We start from the raw sequence: 18,988 nt of genomic DNA, 5'->3' as shown, positions 1-18,988 counted from the left end.
CATCCACCAAGAGCAGTACATAATTTAATTACGGAATCTACAGGCTGGACCGTGGACATGAAGAATGATGTGTCCGCGCTAGTGAGAAATTAGGTAGAACCAACTGTTTATTTTCATCATTCTTCCTCCGCGGGGCTAAATTAATACAGTTAACAAGCTTTTGTTTGGATTAGCCGTTGAGACTGGGGATGTGCACACTCGAAGTCATGATCATTACAGTAGCTTTTATTTATGGGGCAATGGCATGCACTATGGGGGGGTAGCCCAAATGTGCATAAGACAAACAGGGACACTTGTCATTTTGTGCTGGAATTTCCTCCAGATTTAGGGGTCAAACATCAGAGCCCAGTAAATGATGTTGAAGAAAATCAGATGTAGCTCCTTGGGGCATATGATCTCTACAAACTTTACCAGGGGACTGTCAAGTGGGCAAGTGTCAGCCTTGAGTGGCGGGAGAAGGCACTGGCTTGCATCTCAGGTTCTTTCGCAGGTTTGGAGAGTTAACTCTAAACCTGGCCAACCAAAAAACCAATGCAAATAAAGTTTCGAAGTATGGGGCCTCTGGGCACAGCTGCTCCACCCAAACCCTTCTAGTATGAAGCCAAGAAGCAAGTGCTGGCTAGATGATTCTAGAGATAGCTACAGCACAGTCTGCAGGGCTTATTATAGAGGCCAGAATCAGGTCCCTTCATTCCCTGTCCCTTTCGAGTCCGCGGCAATTGGAGTCTTTGGGTTTTTAAAGTCACCTTTATTTATTTATCTTAAGTCCTTAAGGAAGCAGGTGATGGATTCAGAGGACTGGGAGGGGCAACTAAAAAGCTCGAACTCTTAGGCCAAGCGCGGTCTCTCCCGGAGTCCAAGCCTGCACCACTAGCGGGAGAAAAAAAAAAAAAGCCCAGGAAAAACCGCAAAGGTCACCGCGACACTTAGGTCCCGCTGCGGGACAGACGCTGACTCCCTGCATGCTGAGCAGACTGCAGATCCTCTCTACAATGGCCCGTGGCCACGGTTGCTTGGGGGTCGTGGCCACCTGGGGGTCGTGACCAACCAGGGGTCATGATCACCTGAAGTTGCACGCCACGCTCGTCCCCACCGCCCCTTCCGCCGCGCGCCGGCCCCGCCTCCCTCCCGACTTCCTTCCCTCGCGCGCGGCGGCGGTGTGGGGCGGACGGTGCAAGCGTGGTCTGCACCCCGGCGGAGCGGACGGTGGGCGCATCCCCTCGCGGAGGACCCTGCTCGTGTGTGCTCAGCCTGCACGTTGGCTGCACCTGGCTCGCCACGGTGGAGCGGGAGAGGGTGTTCCCGGAGTCTCTTCTGGCGCCCACGTGGTAGAGAGGAGGGAGACTTAAGAATCGGCTGCAGAGTTGGGGGAGCAATTGTTGGAGGTGGAGCAGTTTCTCCCTGCACTAGTGGCGTCCCTGCCTCAGTTTCCTGGTTCTGAAGTTGCTCGTGGGTGGGTACAGCGCCCCAGAGAGTTTTACAAAGCAAGCACCGGGCAGCCCCCGGGTGGAGAAATGTCCCCCCCTCCCCCGCCTTCCCATCCCCCCCAAACGTTAAAGCTGGCGGGAATCCAGTCAAACCAGCGAGCAGAGTTGCAGGGGTGACAGAGTCCTTGGCTAATTGTGCTTCCTCATACCTGTTGACAATAGATGTTGCCCTGTACAGCAGCATAAGTTTAACGTTTGTAGCCTGACGGGGAAGTTTGGAAAATTCCCACCTTAAGATTTCTCAGTGAATAGGGTGTCCCTGGTTAGCCTTCCTCCGCTAGTTTATTTTTGAAAGGATTTTCTTAGCTGAAGTTCTGTGACTCTTCCTACCACTTCTCAACCTCACCCCTGTTGCAGAGACCATCGTCTGAGGCCTGGCCTTGAAGCCCACTGTTACAGAACCTGGTTTTAAGTATGAGCATTTTCTCATTTCCTCCGCTATTTGACTCATTCCTCATAGTTGATTCTTCGATTTATTTGGAGGAACGAAGGAGGAAGGAAAAGGAGAAAAAAAAATCACCTGATTAGTTACTAAACTGGCCTGTTTGCAAATGTTATTTGTTTGTTTATATTACAGTACACTGGACTTGGCCAATTTCCTGAGTTCTCTGAGTTTGTAAGATGCGATGCTAATGCCTACTTTTGCTAGAAATGCAACTTGATATATATATATATATATATGGAGAGAGAGAGAGAGATTGATTTAAACAGTCTGACAGTCTGGAATCTATTAGATGTTACACATTTTTATTCTCTCTCCCTTCCATGTTTATAAGGGAGGACGTAAAAGATGGGGTGCTTTGTAGGCAGTATATAGGAACTTAAATTCTATAGGAAAGCAAGCAGTACATGGATTATCTGGAAACTTAGTGCCAAATCCAGACTTTTCAAATTATTTCTTAATGTTCTCTTAAGCCCAGGGTGCTTTCTCTTTAAGTTCAGGACTCGTGTTTTGTGATTCTGCTTAAGTCCCGCAGAAGTTGCCCAGAGTTTAGGGCTGCTTGATGCATTTCCTGGAAAGCAGATTGACAACTGTTCTTCTCAATGTTTAGTGGCATATGACTTCTACACCCAACATGAGTGACATTTCCTGCAAAAAACGGGATGACTATCTGGAGTGGCCAGAGTATTTCATGGCGGTAGCCTTCTTGTCAGCTCAAAGAAGCAAGGACCCAAGTTCCCAGGTAAACTGGGTTTGTAGGAAGATGTTCAGATAGTTCCTGAGTTGTGCACAGAGAGGTGAGGACCATGGACAGTTTGGCAACTCAGGAAACAAAGTAAATCTGCTGCACGGTGTGGGATGCCCCGCCTATGCTGACATCTCCTACGTCCTGAAGTTACAATGTTTCTGTTTCTCTCCAGGTGGGAGCCTGCATTGTGAATACGGAAAACAAGATCGTTGGCATCGGGTACAATGGAATGCCAAATGGGTGCAGCGATGATCTGTTGCCTTGGAGGAGAACAGCAGAAAATAAACTGGATACTAAGTATCCTTATGGTAAGGCGCCTTCAGATTCCATCCTGCTTCCTGTGGTAGCCCTTTGAGTGTTTGAAAAAGTTAGTCCTTCCTTTTAGTCAAGGATGGAAATGGGAAAAGATTGTAGTCAACTACCCTCTCTTCCTCTACCCTCTTGTAAATAATGTTTTAATTAATTACTTGATAATTTTATCTAAGACTTATATATTTTTGTTTATAGACACGTGTGTGCCAGCATGAGTTTATCTTATATGCACTACATAGGTTCAAGTGACTCTGTATGCTAGCAGAGAGTGTCAGATCACTTTTTTTTTTTTTTTTTTTTTTTTTGCTTTTTCAAGACAGGGTTTCTCTGTATAGCCTTGGCTGTCCTGGAACTTACTCTGTAGACCAGGCTGACCTCGAACTCAGAAATCCGCCTGCCTCTGCCTCTCAAGTGCTGGGATTAAAGACGTGCACCACCACTGCCCGGCAGTCAGGTCACTTATAACTGAAGTTTACAGGCATTTGTGGGCCTTCTGTGGATGCTGGAAACTAAGCCTGGGTCTACCTCAGGAGCAGTGAGTGCCATTTAACCACTGAGGCATCTCTCTAGCTCCTCCTGTCCCCAGTTTCAAGGAGTGCCACTAATGGTGGCATGGTAATTATTATACAGGCTTGCCCTGATTGTCCTGGACCTTATTCCCATTCTGTGTCTGGTGTATTTCACAGTGGCCTGAAAGCCTGTAGACACCAGAGTGTGCATTGAAGGCCACAGCCCTTTGCTGAGAGAGCAGGAACATGTGTGAGAGGAGTCTGGAGGTTGTTTCTGGATTTTGGGAAAGCAGAGTCCGTTTGCCAATTGGCACTCATGCCAACCAAGCAGGGCTTGCCCGTGCTCTCCTGAGATACAGGATACAATATTGTTCAGCCTCTTGGCTCTATGTGGACTCAGGTACTTCTCTGGGAAGTAGTTACCGGACTGAGCTGGACATCGGGAGGTGGGTGGTACATTTGCTCTTCCTGTTGCTTGAGTCTGTAGTCCCACAGTGGGCTGTGTTCAGAACCAGAGGTGGAAATTTAGACGTGAAGACCTTTGACGTGACTCTTTCACTGGTTACCTTGAGATTAAGAGAGGATGCTGGATCAGTTACTTTTGCTGTGACCAGACTGACAGAAATGACTTATGGGAGGAAGGGTTTATCTGAGCTCTTATTTTTCAGGCGGACTTTAGTCCATCATGGTGGGGATGCTGTGACATTGGGGGTGACTCTGTCCTTGGCCTAAGAAGTGAGAGGTAGTTACCGACAGTTCACATCCCGAGGACCAGAAGCTGATCTCTGCAGAACTGTGGGGAGGTATAACCTTTACAGGCCCGCCCCTCAGTGACTCATTTTGTGCGTTAAACCCCATTTCTTTTATTTTCCTTTTCTTTCTGTCTCTCTATCATTTTCATCATAATCATCATCACTTTTTTGTTTTTCATTTTCTTTTTTTTTTTTGAATTGTGAGTTCTGTTTCTGTTTTTAAAGATTTATTTATTTTATGTATATGAGTATACCATTCATATACACACAGACACACCAGAAGAGGGCATCAGATCCCATTACAGATGGTTGTGAGCCACCATGTGGTTGCTGGGAATTGAACTCAGGACCTCTGGAAGAGCAGTCTGTGCTCTTACCTGCTGAGCCAACTCTCCAGCCCTTGTTTTGTTTTTTGAGAGAGCGTTTCTTTGTGTAGCTCTGGCTGTACTGGAACTAGCTCTGTAGACCAGGGTGGCCTCAAACTCAGAGATCCGCCTGCCTCTGCCTCCCCCACTCGAGGGCTGGGATTAAAGGTGTGAGCCATGCCTGACAAAAAACTCATTTCTTAAAAAAAAACTATACACTGTTAAAAATAACTTCATAAGCTGTGGACCCCAGAATGTAAGCCTGTGGGGACATTCTAGATTGGATCTGTGGCAGGTGCTTCCTGCAGTCTTCTCAGTCCCAGCGGGACCCCCTCCAGATATGACGTGTAAGAGACAAGTTTTGCTTTTGATCCTCTGCCTACATAGATAATTTCAGAAAAGAGTCAAATTGGGTTGCATATGTTGGTTTCTGACTTCCTTCGTAATGTTACACCTGGTATTTATGTCTTAAAATGAGCAGATTGTCTCTGTTGGAAGCAAAGTAGATTAAGGTCGTCTAAAAAGGGAAGAAGAATTATGCCTTCCGGAAATCAAGTTCCAGGTATTGATGTGAGACTTGTTTCGTTTGTTGACTCTTCCCTGGTAGGCTTTCCCTCTGTGTAAAGAGACTATCTTGTGTGTTGTATGGATGCATCACCTGTCAATCATCAATCTGATGGCCTATGGCTTAGGCAGGAAAGAGAAGGTGGGACATCTAGGAACCATTCTGGATTCTGGAATAGTGTCAGGCATGGGAGAGTCCCTTGGGAAGAGGTGACACAGACGCATGGTGCTTGAGCATAAGTAACCAGCCACGTGGCAGAATGTAGATTAGAATCCATGGATTATTTTAAGTTATGAGGTAGTCAGAGAAGAGCCTAGCTATATGACCAAGGTATTTGTAAATATAATTTGTGTCTGAGTCTTACTGTTGGGAACATGGGCCTGGGAGGAAGAACCAGAGCAAAGTTCTCCACCTCTGGACGCTTCTCGTGAGCTCTTCCATATCTATGTTTAGTCTAATTTTTGTATTTTTACTAAAGTTCTTGGATCTTCGTCTTCCTAAGCCCTGTAAGTTTCTTATAAACCACCTAAGGACATCTTAGATGTTTGGATGGAGAAGGAGAAAGGTTCTCAAAGAAAAGAAGGAATTGAGTAAGAGTCGAGTCAACCACGAAGCACTTGGGATTTCAGGGTTATAAAAAAAATAGTTCTGTGACTAAGGGGCTTTAATAGATAGTCAATTTAATTTCACCCCTGGTAGGAGCGGCAAGAACACAGACAAAATTGGGAGAGTTTAAACTGTCTTCCGGGGCCTAGCTACAGCTCAGCGGTCGTGAGTTATGCGAAGGATGTGCTAGCATATCTTAGAGACCTTGTCATCCTGGCTTTGATTCTGTAAGCCTTTGATGGGAAGAAAGAGGGGAAATGATTAGTTGTTTGGAGACCTATGCAAAAATAATTTTTCACAGCACGGTTCGATGTCCCGTATAAAAACGGTGAAAGCGGAAGGGTCGATATGTTAAAGATCTACATTGAAATGTATGACTTACTCAGTCAATATTTCACTGAGTCGGGACAGTGACGTATGAGTCCTTCCAGCGAGCTCCTGTCAGGAGGAGTTCTCGGAGACGGCAGTCTGTTGTACTCAGGCTGGTTGCTAAAGATACCAGTGTGTAGAGGGCAGCGTTGAGGGTTCCCAGTGGTCACTGGGCACGTCTCAAAGTAGGACTTGTACCATCTTCAGGCATTGAGAGCCCCAGGTGTGTTTGTAATAGGACCCTAGAAACCAAAGACTGAATTCCATTCATGCACACATACACATACCACGCGCACACACACACACACATACACACATATACACATACATACACATACCATACCACACACACACATACACATATCACACAACACATACATTCACACACATACCACACCACACACCACACATACATACACACATACACACACACACACAGCCTCCCTCCCCGTCACCTGGTGCTCTGTAACCTCCAGAGTGACCGGCTCTGTTCTGAGGCTGTCACCTTTTGTCCAGCATGGGGAGAGTGCCTTTCAGAGCGGCTTCCCAGGAGGAATTAAACGCACAGCAGCATTCGGCCAACCTCGCTGATTGTTTTTTATTGAAGAGCTGCTGCGTTTCGGAGCCCTGGATGTCTGTCTCCGTTATTCCTTATCATCCATCCATACGATACCTCTAGGTTTTCAGAGCTCTTTGCCCTCGCTTATCAATTATTCATTTTATGTGTAGCTGTGTTAGAATGTAGACAATTTTCTTCCACGATGAGAAGCTTGTAATTTGATGTACCATAAAAATTGTAGAAGGTATTAAATGGTTTTTAAAAGGCATTTAGTATTACTGCCGTCGTAATACACATAACGATGGACCTTAAGTCTAAGTAATGATGGCTGTGAGTACATTGTACATTCGTTCTTGCCTTTCCTGGGCTTTTCAAGCCCCTGAGAGGTGAGCATTCAGATTACCTGGGATCCAGAAGGAATGTTTGCTCATTCTGAGGCATTTTTAAAACTTCTGTTTTAAGATTTCAGATCCTAATTTAAAAGAGTAAGGGGATGGCCAGATAGTGTAACTCTTTTCCTCCCTCACGTAAGGTATTGGTCACCAAGCGCCTCCATATGCATCCCTTAAAGATTTCCAAGGGCTCTTGCCCCGTCTGTTCCTAACTGCTGAATAAGCAGGTCAGTGAGGACAGATTTCTCTTGTTACTTTGTTGGAGTAAGAAAGGCCAGGCACAGTGGTGAAGCACACCTATAGGGGTATCTTTGAGGGTGGATCTAGACAGGACCGACTGAAAGGGTGAGCCTGGCCTGGCCTGGCTTTCAGATGGCACATTCATGGCTGAGGCCCTGGCCTGAAGAAACAAGGGAAGAGGAGAAAGCAGACTGAGCCCCAGCACTTCCATTTTGTACTTTGTGTCTGCTGTGAGGTAAGCAAGAGGGTTGAGCCTCCGCAGGCAGGGGCTGGTCCTGCCCCCATGCCTCTCCCAGTGTGGTGGAGCCTTCTTCCGGTAGGTGATTCAGCCAGGTATTTTGTGTAGGCGATGGGGAAAGTACCCAGTACAAAGACCCTCCCGGAAATGGGGAAAACCTCAGACCTTTAACGACAACAAGGTACTGTGTGTCATCAGTGCTTATGTTAATAACTCTTGTTTGGTTGGTTTTTCAAGACAGGATTTCTCTGTGTAGCCCTGGCTCTCCTGGAATTCACTCTGTAGACCAGGCTGGCCTAGAACTCAAAGAGACCCACCGGCCTCTGCTTCCCAAGTGCTGGGTAAAGGCGTGCGCCACCACTGCCCGGCTGAACAATTTCATACATGTAAATAATGGATCTTGATCTTATGCACCTCAACTCCTCCCTTCTCCCCCCAGACACCCCAAAATGTCTTCATTTCCTCCTTCTTTCACATTTGGTAACCCACTGAGCACAGCTAGTGCTGCCTGTTGGAATGGGAATACTGACTGCGCTTGTTGGTTTGATCCTGGTTTGATCCCGTGCAGGTCATCACAACTGGGTGAGTTGGTGAGCACAGCACTCATGTCCAGAAGACAGCAGTGTACAGCATACCTCCCTGTCTCTACTTCTCAAATTCCTTCTGCCTCCTCTTCTGGGACAAGTACCGATGTAGCTGCCTCAGTTAGAGCTGAGCACCCAGTAGTCACTTACTGTCAGTTCTTTGATTTGGCTGTGAGTCTCTTCAGTAACTGCTGGCTACCACAGAGAGAAGTTTCTGCGGCCAAGGTTAAGGGTAGTGATAATCTATATGCATAAACACGAATATTTAGAAGATGATGATATGATGTGATAATATGGTAAGAGTAGTGGGTCCCGGGCCGGGCAGTGGTGGCGCACGCCTTTAATCCCAGCACTTGGGAGGCAGAGGCAGGCGGATTTCTGAGTTCGAGGCCAGCCTGGTCTACAGAGTGAGTTCCAGGACAGCTGGGGCTACACAGAGAAACCCTGTCTCGAAAAACCAAAAAAAAAAAAAAAGAGTAGTGGGTCCCCTCTGGGGCCATCACCTCTCTCTTCTTGGGCTTTTGACCAGTATCAGTCACTGACGGTATCAGGCATGAGTTCTCTCTGGTGGAGCTGGCCTCAAATCCAGTCCAAGAATGACTGGTATCCCAGTAACTTCATGCCCCTGCCTTACCAGTGGCCATTTGGCCTGGTGGGTTGGTACTATAGCATGAGGAGTTTATTGTTGGGTAATACCACTGGTGGCTTTTCTCCCTCAGTGTCCTTCTGCTGAGTCCTGCATGGCCATGCAAGAGACAGAGTGACATGGTTCCTGCCCCTGGAACAGGCAGCAGCTGTGTGGGCCTCCATGAGTATTGACAGTTGCTGGGTGTGAGGCTTGTTTGTATGTGTGTGTGTGTGTGTGAGAAATGTTCTCCCTGCCAAGGTTAATGCCTCCTAGATAATCAGAGACAGTACAAGTCCTGGGGGATAGGATGTGTTTATATCCTTAGCAAAAATGCTAAACACTGACCTTAAGGCTGTGGGGAATAACTCTGAAAACATGAATTTAAAATATATATATAATATATAATTTCTCTACTATGCAAAATATAAGGATGCAATATGAATTATATGATTATACGAGTGGCTTCCTGGACCTAAAAGAAATGTTAAGTCATACTCAAGTGGCCTTCAGTTTTACACTAGGCCAGCCACTACTATGAACAAAGAACTACACTATGAGCCAGCTTGTTGAGAAGATATTAAAGAAGGAGATAGATTTGGGGAGTGAGTATCACAGGGCAGGATCCCACCCAGCTAAGTTTATTGTCTACTTACAAAAGCAGGCTGGTTCCTGAGTTCAAGGTCAGCCTGGAGCCAAGCAAGTTTTTAGGTCCAGGCCCAGGAATGGTAAGAATGGTCATCTCAAGACGGGATCCCACCCAGCTAAACTTACTTCTGTGCTTACAAAGGCAGGCAGATCTCTGAATTCATATGCAATGTTAAGAAAGATAAAAGGATCTACTTGCTGTCCTTTTCTAAAAATCAGTTGGCTGGGGTCAGGGGATGCTGATTCATGGGCTAATCAAAAGGGAACCTCGGGTAATGACTGAACTCGTGTGTAAATAAAAGACTGGGCTTTTGGTCTGCGTGAGATGAGCAATCCAGAGTTTTTTAGAATTGTTTTCTAGCAAGAAAGAACTGTATTGAGCAGAGAGCTGTCTGGCTGTGCCGGCTGGTCGTGTGTGTCACCTTGACACAAGCTAGAGTCCTCAGAGAGGAAGGAGCCTCAGTTGAGGAAATGCCTCCATGAGCAGAACATAGGCCGTTAGCTTGAACACGTGATTGAGGCATCTTTTTGCTGTTCTCAAGCACCCCTTCTCTCAAAAAATCCTCTCTGAGCTGAGGGTGGTCCTTGGCAGGTCCTTCATACAGCCTTCTGGTACTGTGAAAGCCTGTTAGTGGGGAGGAAGTTTTTAGGTCAGCTCCAGTTTGATTTCTCTGTAACCAAAGTGCGTTGTGTCTTCAGCAATAGGGTTTTTATTGTCTAATTCTGGTAGATTCCTGATAGGTACAGTTACTTCTTAGAGATCAAGGTATCTCCAAGGTAGGGGTAGTAGCTGTCGTAGTGTATAACTGAAAGCCACAGGACTTAGGTTAACACTTCTTCAAAGGTGTGCAGTAGATGGCTTGTCTCTTCTAGAATTCATGAGTTGACAGCCTAATTCCAAAGTGATGGTATTTGGAGGTGGGGCTCCTGGGAGGTGGTTAAACCTTGAAGGTTGAGTACTCATAACTGCCACCAAGGGCTTGTACCCTTATGAAGGGACCCCAGAGAGGGCTTGTGTGCCGGCTGGTCGTGTGTGTCAATTTGACACAAGCTAGAGTCCTCAGAGAGGAAGGAGCCTCAGTTGAGGAAATGCCTCCATGAGAACCAGCTGTAAGGCATTTTCTCAATTAGTGATCTATGAGGGAATGGCCCAGCTCATGGTTGGTGGTGCCATCCCTGGGCTGGTGGTCCTGGGTTCTATAAGAAAGCAGCAGGCTGAGCAAGTCAGGGGAAGCAAGCCATGGCCTCTGCATCAGCTCTTGCCTCCAGGTTCCTGCCTGGTTTGAGTTCCTTTCCTGACTTCCTCTGGTGATGAACAGCAGTGTAGAAGTGTAAGATGAATAAACCCTTTCCTCCCCAACTTGCTTTTTGACCAAGAAAATGGTGTTTTGTTGCAACCTAAGACAGCTTGCTTTCTACCATTCAAGAAGATAGTGGTTTACAAACCTGGACTAGAGCCCTCCCTGGAGGTCAACCTGTTGTTGATCTTGGACTCCCCCCCATCAGAACAATAAGAATTAAGTATCATATTTCATCATAGCAACCCTAAGTGACTAAGCCAGGGAGCCTGAAAAATCATGTAAATCTGAATTTACATGATTTTATTAATTAGTAATACAACTAAATTCTTCTTTATTCATTCCGTAAGCTTGAAGTCATGAGCCTTGATTGACAGTTTGTGGGGAGAAAGGAAACCCAGAATGCCTGTAGCTGAATAGAATGGCAGCCTTTCCTGGGCTGTCTCTCCTGAGAGACATTTTTTTTTAAAGTATGTTTTTGTTCTCCCAGCCTTAGGATCAAAACTTTATGAAACTGTTTGATTATAATGAAATTTTAATACGAAAAAATGAAAATCCCCCACTAAAGAAACTGTTCTTCAGCTCATTCTCCCCCCAGCACCCCAACCCCCCAAAATCCAAAAGCTAGCGTGATGTCTCCACCAGTCAGTAGCAGGGAGGAGGCGGGATCGTTCAAGTGAGCATGTTCCAGGTGAGCATCAATTAAAAGACCAGGAAGCAACAAATTTATCTAATTTGCCATAATGAAGACTTGGGAAGATTTTTATTTTTTATGAGGAAGAGATGGGTTGCTAAACTTTCGATGAAGTATTTAGCTGGCATTTTTAGTTTCTCTTCGTGAAATCCATTTCAGTGAAGAGCGTTTCATCAAAATACCAATTTTATAAAATGGAGGTTAAAATGCTCTTAGTAATTCAGATACTGCTTGTTCCTTGTCCTTTGTTTTGTTTTTGTTGTTGTTTTTTTTAAAGAACAGTTTGGATGCTACATACAGTTTATAGACTTCATGGCTTTAGTAGAGTCAAGTTCTTTGGCTGGTTGAGCTTCAGGGAATTTTTATACAGTGGTGGTTATGTTCCCACGGAGCCCCGCTTCTGCAGTCTCACTGTTTATCATTGGTAAAGGACTTGGTGTGTGAGCACACCTCTCAGCTCAACTTTCTTCCATCCCAACATCAGTCAGGAAACAGGATCGCTATGCGCTGGCCATAGGACGTGTTATGTTGTCCTATGAGAGACCCAAGTCCTGATGTCCCGAGAAGTGGGTGGCACCTGTACTCACTGCATCAGGTAGAGATGGAGTTGTGGACCCCTACCAGAATTAGTTCTCCGTTTCCACAGGAACGCTGTAGAAAGAATGTGGTTCTGCTGAGTCTCTGGGTGGCCGTAGCAGGCAAGGGTGTTTGCTGCACAGACATGAGGCTCCGAATCCAAATGCTGTTACTCACAGAAAAGAAGCAGGGTATACCTGCATACCCACCCTGCAGCCTCAGTGGTGTGAGGGCTAAAACCAGGAAGATCACTGGGGTTTGCTAGCCACCAACCTAGCTCCAGGTGAGATAAGACGCCCAGTGTCTTTCTCTGGCCTTTGTGTATGCACAGGCATGTACACTCACACAAACATCTGCACAGGTGTGCACTCACACACAGGCAAAATGGTGCCGAGAAGGAAACCAGGAAAAACCAGGAATTAATTAAAGTGACAGACACATGCCAATTTCCACAGCTTTTGCCAGCGTGTGGCAAAGCTTCTTTAAATTCTCTATTTAAATTTCATCTTTTTTTTTTCCTACTTAGCATATTGTTAAGCATGCAGAGATGTCATTTTAGTGACTACGTAGCCGTTTGCCTTACCCCCTTGAACACTGACATTTCCCTGACTGCCGTGCTTGTGATGTATTTCTTTGGCATCCAAAAGGTTAGTGTTGAGAAACTAATTTATCAAGAAGTTAGGAGGCTGATCCTTCTTAAGCTGTGACTTCCTCCTCGTCACTTGTAAGAGCATTTTAGTAATTAAGATCAAGTTTGTTCTCACGGTGGAAGCTGCATGCCCTCCGGTTTTGTTAGGCAGATCCATGGGTTTGATGATTCGCTGTTTGTCCTGGTGCAGAATTTAATTCTGTGTGTCGCTTCCTGCCATTTCCTCCCTGCCTGGCCGTTGGAGAATGGCAGCCTGACAGCCGGTCTAATTGGAGACTTGGTTGCAGATAACTAAAGTAACCTTTGAGCCCTTGTGAAGGAAGGAAATCAGGTAGATTCTTTTCATGACCAACAGGCAGGTCACTGCAGTATGTTGGAGTCTTTTCCTAGTCACCTATATTATCCAGTATAATTGTTTGTAAGATGTCGTCAGAAAGGAGTAAATACTTTTGTTTCTCTGTGCAGCACTGGCTGTCCTGGAACTCACTCTGTAGAACAGGCTGGCCTCGAACTCAGAAATCCGCCTGCCTCTGCCTCCCTAGTGCTGGGATTAAAGGCGTGTGCCACCAATGCCTGGCTGAACAAATACTTTTTATTGACGTATATCGTTTCAATCAAGTCCGTTAATTTTATTTTAAGCGACAGTGATCATTTCATTGTGAATATCTAGAAAAGACGGACAGTAACAAAATAATCCCTGCCCTTAAGGGACAGATGTAGGAAAAGCTAAACAGCTTGCTTGTCTTTGGTGATTAAACCTTGCAACATAAACACCTACGTATTACAGTGATCGGGAAGCCCGCTCACCTCAGAGAAGCAGCCAATGGTAGTGGTCCTCAAGCTTGTGGGCAGAGAATGTTAAGGCGGAGCTTTGTATTGTACCTCCAAATCAGGGGTTTGCAGGAAAGTTAGTATTTTCCAGAGAGTTGGTTAACGCCTACCATTCGTGCTGCTGATGTACCAGTGGGCTTATCTCGCCAGGTTGGTTGTTGTTATAACCCTCAAGGTTCATAGCGGGGTGAGGCTCTTGGCGACCTGACAGTCTCCAGTGGCCTTCGAAGCACCTTCCAGCGTTATAAAAGCAAACCCGCAGGAAGTACCTACTGGGTTTCTCCATGTCCTGTGACAGAGGGTGGTGGCTTCAGCAGTATCATTACCACCAAGTCACCAAGAGTGGTAGCTATCGGTAGCCTGTGTTACTTCCGGAGTGTTGGAGACTCTGGTGGAATGAAGGGAGTGTCCTAAACCTGGCCCTGGGCTTTTTGTTTATTAACCTACAGTGCCTGGAGGAAGTATTATCCCTTCCCCTCTCCTGAATAGGGTAACTATTCGATTCAAATCTCGTGTGTGTGTGTGTGTGTGTGTGTGTGTGTGTGTGTGTGTGTGTGTGTATTATAAAATAGTAGGTTTCCATATGTTTTTTTCAAACATATTTTGGTGTTATCCCTTCCCCCACTGTCTCCTCTGCCCTCCCTCCCACTCCCTCATCCTCCTTTCCCCACTTAATACCACCTGTGTTCTATCCCCTCATTGACACTCCCCCCTCAGTAACTCCTTTCTAATGTCCTGTCTTCTACAGGTATTCTCCCCATGAGAAAGGACATGTGGCATTTGTCTCCTGGTTCTGGATTACCTCGCTCAGTGTTATTTTTTTTCCAGTTACGTCATAAATAGATATTTCTGATGATAATAATCATAGCTCCCCCTCCAGGAGAGAGGATCATACGGTGTAGCCAGTGTTAGCCTAGAACTTCTGGCAACTCCCTTCTTGCCTGAATGTTGGGATTATAGCTTGCTCAGACTGCTCTCTTACAGAACCCAGGACCACCAGCCCAGGGATGGCCCCACCCACAATGGGCTGGGCCCTCGCCCATCAATCACTAATTAAGAAAATGCCCTACCAGCTTGCCTACAGCCTGATCTTATATCAAGTTGACATAAAGGCAGTCAGCACACAGCATTGATTCTCAGAATAGGGAGAAAAACCTGGTTCTCGGAGGGTTTTGTAGTTATATTGTCCTTTTCTCTTACTGGATGGATGGGGTTGTGCATGTCTTTAATATCAGCTCAGTTAACCCTGCCGTGCTGAAAACTGTCGTGAGCATGTTCTCCTGAAGAGGCCCTGGGCCAACCTTCAGGGGCCCTGGGTTCCTCATCTGCTTTGTTTATTCTCGGTGGTTGTGAGGTGTTTAGACACAGCACTTGGCATGTACGTCTTAGTCTTGATCAGTCTCTGTCTGCCTGTCTGTCTACCTGTCTGCTTAACATGGGTGTGCTGCCTCTGTGTGCTCTGTATGCTTTTGTGGAACAGTGTACTGACAGATCAGAGAACAACTTTGGGGCATGGTTCCCTTCTTCCAGTGTGTCGATGCAGGATCTCTCTTGTTTTGTGCCAGTGCATGCTCCAGGCTAGCTGGCTGGAGAGCTGCTGCGTGATCCTCCCTCTCTCTCCGCCTCCAGTAAAGCGTGTACCAGAAGAGTGCTGGGATTGCAGAGGTCTGCGACTGCATCTGGGCTTTTGCATCTTGGTGTTTTCTTTGTGGACTCTGGGGTTGAACTCAGACTGACCGGCTTGCTTGGCAGATGCTCTTATCTGGCTGGTTTATTTTATTTTTTTATTTTTTATTATTATTTTACCACACCTTCCCGACCTCCTGGTCTCTTTATAAAATAAATTGTTGCTGAAGACCCTACCAGTTCTGTACCTTCAAGGATAAAGTACAGACAATGTAACCAATTGTACGTAATTAGCGTTGCTCTGTTTACTGAGTTCTGAAGGCATTCTCAGTCGAGGCTGCAAGCTGTGAAAGGCTGTTTGTGAGTGACAGGGAGACATCGAATGACCTAAGGATGGATTAGTGCATGGAAGCAGGCATCTTCTCTCCCTCCCTCCCTCCCTCCCTCCCTCCCTCCCTCCCTCCCTCCCTCCCTCCCTTCCTCCTTCCCTTCCTCCCTCCCTTCCTTCCTTCCTCCCTCCTTCCCTCCCTTTTTTGCTGTAGTTTTGATTCTGTTATTGCTATGCAGGGGATCGAATCCAGGGCCTTGTGCATAGTAGGTAAACTCTCTGTCATTGAGCCTGACCTCCAGCTCCATCGTTCTGAGAGAAATATAAACCAGTTAGAGACAGCATTCACTAGGAGGGAGGAGCTAGGGAGTAGGGCTACCTCCTAACTATGAAGATTAAAAGGCACAAAGTAAGAAAAGGATTAGGAAACACCGAGGTAGAGGAAAACATTTGTATGAAAGTGAGAGTGTGTATTTGTCTATTTGAGGTCTGCTTGGAGTTGTGTGGAGAAGAGAGGTTGGCCCTTGAAGACCTTTTGTGAATCCAGCAGCAGTGCCTCATTGGATGCAAACGCCAACAGTGAATGCTGACTGTCCGTGAGAGCAGAGGCTAGCCCACTGACACCCTGCCTTCTCAAGGGCCGGTGCCAGCTACTTAACAGAGGTGCACATTTTATCTCTGCGCTTCTTTCCAATGATAAATGCCATAGTAAATTTAAAATATTGAATACGATAACTGAGTATGAATTTTTAAATTCCGCAATTAAAATGCGTTGTTAGAGCGCCATTAATTTTGAGTTTAGGTGAGCAGAGGGAAGCAGAACTCTCCGCCGAGTCTCCCTCTGTGGGTGAGTTACCACTTTTTAGGAATTAAAGTAAATACAAATGAGTCATCTATTCTTCAGCCAGCTTGAGATTGTCAGCTAATGATGAGATTGTTCCCTCTCGAGTCATTTGATTCCCTTTTAGAAATATAATGTATTTTATCAGTCACTGGCTTCCGGCAGATTTTCCCATTTGTTCGTTTACACGTGTGTTCCGGGGACCCTCTCTAGATACTGTATCTGGATTTCCCAGCATACAGATCTGTCATACGTATCTGTTGTTTAGAATTTAGCAGTTTGTTAACGCAGCCCAGATAGACCGAACCAGATTTTGTGTGTGTGGAATAGGGCTTTGGGGGCAAGAGTGACCACAGAGCCCAGTTGTGTGGCAGTTACAAGAGGAGGGAGCTTGGAGGTGCCGGGTGCCGGATCAAGAGGAGCAGGCAAATACACAGTATGGACAGTTTGGAGACAGCATCTAGCAGATGGGTCGGTATGGAGTTTGAGAGGGACACTCACTCCTCCCAAGCCGTTCCAAGTGGTAGCATACTGGAGTGAGCTGACAGGAGGAGGAGAAAGGTCTGGGGGAGAGGAAGAAAGGCTGGGGTTGTGCGAGCTCCCAGCAAAACTGCAGCTACACTGGGGTGAGACTTAGCAGGGCTGGAGCAGGGGCCAGCTTGAGGGGCAGGCGGAGGGTGGGAGGATCTGCTGAAGGACTGTCCTAGGAATGTAGGGCACTGTCCTCAGGAACTGCATGCATTGCAGACTCCCGAGTTAGGTCAGCTCGTCCCACTCTTCCCCCACGCTGAGGTACGATCGGCCAGTTGCCTGGAGCAGACCTTGTGGAGCTGGAGTTAATGAGCCCCTGAGCTTGGATCCCGACTCTTGGTCCAGTGTGCAGTCCACTCCCAGCTTACCGTTTAAAAGCCAGGAACCCAAGAGGGAAGTTTGGAAGCCTTTGTTGTGTGTATTTACGTGACAGGCTGTCAGAGGGTGACGGTGACGGCACTTTGTCCCTCCTGGTACCTTTTCAGTACCTTCTAGGCATTGCACGTGTGTTTCATGTGAACAGTAGGAAGGGAGTTGGCCTGGCTTAGCCATGGATGAAATGCAGTCATTTCTACAGCCTCCTCCTTCTGACCTGATTGTGTGCCCTTAGCACATAGGGAAGCAATGTAATTAGAGTTCTGGGGGCTTTATTATCAATAATGGAAACACCACAGTCAGAAATGTCTTTAGCCCTAAGCACTACCATTGGGGCTAAGTGGCTCCCCTGGGTGCCCTGAGTTGTTACCAGCAGCTCTGTTGAGAGGCAGAAGAAGGGGGCAGAGGAGGGAGCGAGAACAGAGCAGCAGAGAGGGAAAAAGGAACATGGATTCCTGTGGTCCATCTGAAGTACACCACCCATGGCCACCCGCTTCCTCCTGCCCCCCCCCCACCCCTGCCTCCTCACACACACAGCATAGAAAGCATTAATTTTACTTCCCAGGTGGATCTTGTGTTCTGTGCCCTTACGGGAGTCTCAGAGGGCAGGGGAAGATTCTTCTTACCATCTCCTGGTCAGGAGGCTGAAGCTCATACATACTGAAGGTCCATCAGAGTCTTGAACTGACGAAGTGGCGGGTGGACAAGCAGAGTGGGCACCGCAGGATGAAAGGCAAAGCCAGCAGCAGCTTTGAGAACTGGAGTATGGTGTTCCAAGAGTCAGGGGCAGTGGCCACTGTGGGCTTGGGCCAGTAGTTATGGATGTTAGAGAAGTTTGTGCTCTGAGCCTTGGCTGCTTTTGAGTGAGTAGCTTGTGCTTTCTGTTCTAAACCTGGACTCCTTTCCGTTGTCATTTCTAGCAGAAATGTCACTTCTATGGGTGCAGGTGGAAATAGAAAATGATAGACGTTTTTCAGGCCTGTGGCTTGGTTTTTATGAATTGTCTAAGTTTCGTGTTTTTATTTTTACATATGAGCTACACTACTGTGTCTCAAGCAGAACTGTGTGTGTCCTTGATGCCAGAAGGCAATGAGATTGTATTCCTTGATCGCCTGAGGAGAAAGGTCACTGGCTAACTGTGAGGCTGGGTGTTAGTGTGCACACATAGTCCATTGGTTGGCCAGACGAAAGTGCTGCTCTCAGGAACACCCCCACCCCCACCCCCCACCGTACCCATCTCCTAGGAGTCATTATCTCGGGGACCTCCTAGGGTTGAAACCATCCTTTATCTGGAAAGTGCTAGATAGTGCTAGCTAAGGCTTCACTAGCTTAATTCTTTTTCATTGCAGGTCTTTTTCCTCCACCTTCCTCAGGTGCCCTTCCTGTAACTGCACAAAGAATGGCAGAATATGATCCTTCTAAGAGGCCAGGGTCTTGATGAAGGCTTCGCCTTCCTGTAGTCAAACCCAGGGTTGAGTAGTCTCAGTTCAAAAAGGCATTTATAATCTAGATACATTTTTCTGCAGAAACAACATGTCTTACAGATCCAGTGTCCCGTCTGCCTGTGCAGAGTGTTCTTCATTTTCTCAACCCCACACATGCGTAGTCCTTTTCCTGAAGGACTTGGAGTGTTTGTTTCACTCTCTGGTGGGTTCTGAGCTCTTGGGAACAGGATTCAACTTCTTCCTGAAGCCATGGTGGGTTCTGAGCTCTTGGGGACAGGATTCAACTTCTTCCTGAAGCCATGGTGGGTTCTGAGCTCTTGGGGACAGGATTCAACTTCTTCCTGAAGCCATGG

The 18,988-nt window shown here is 46.7% G+C and overlaps 1 protein-coding gene across 4 annotated transcripts in view; it reads left to right on the top strand.

The window, feature by feature from the left end:
* Positions 1-1,186: 1,186 nt before the first annotated feature.
* Positions 1,187-18,988, top strand: part of Dctd (dCMP deaminase) — a 30,407-nt gene continuing 12,605 nt past the window's right edge. For 2 of the 4 annotated variants that reach the window (XR_003710069.1, XM_028757669.1), the window contains exons 1-3: positions 1,244-1,453; positions 2,540-2,671; positions 2,850-2,985. Coding sequence is in view for 3 of the 4 variants with exons in the window: in XM_028757669.1 (XP_028613502.1) it covers positions 2,546-2,671; positions 2,850-2,985 (262 nt within the window). In the remaining variant the exon portion in view is untranslated. Of the gene's footprint in view, positions 1,207-1,243; positions 1,454-2,539; positions 2,672-2,849; positions 2,986-18,988 lie in introns of those variants that run through there. The other 2 variants (XM_028757671.1, XM_028757670.1) reach the window with 2 other exon arrangements.

Source organism: Grammomys surdaster, unplaced genomic scaffold (genome assembly GCF_004785775.1).
Source record: "Grammomys surdaster isolate TR1022 unplaced genomic scaffold, NIH_TR_1.0 126178, whole genome shotgun sequence".
NCBI classification, from domain to species: Eukaryota; Metazoa; Chordata; class Mammalia; order Rodentia; family Muridae; genus Grammomys; species Grammomys surdaster.
This window is presented reverse-complemented; position numbering and strand designations above follow the sequence as displayed.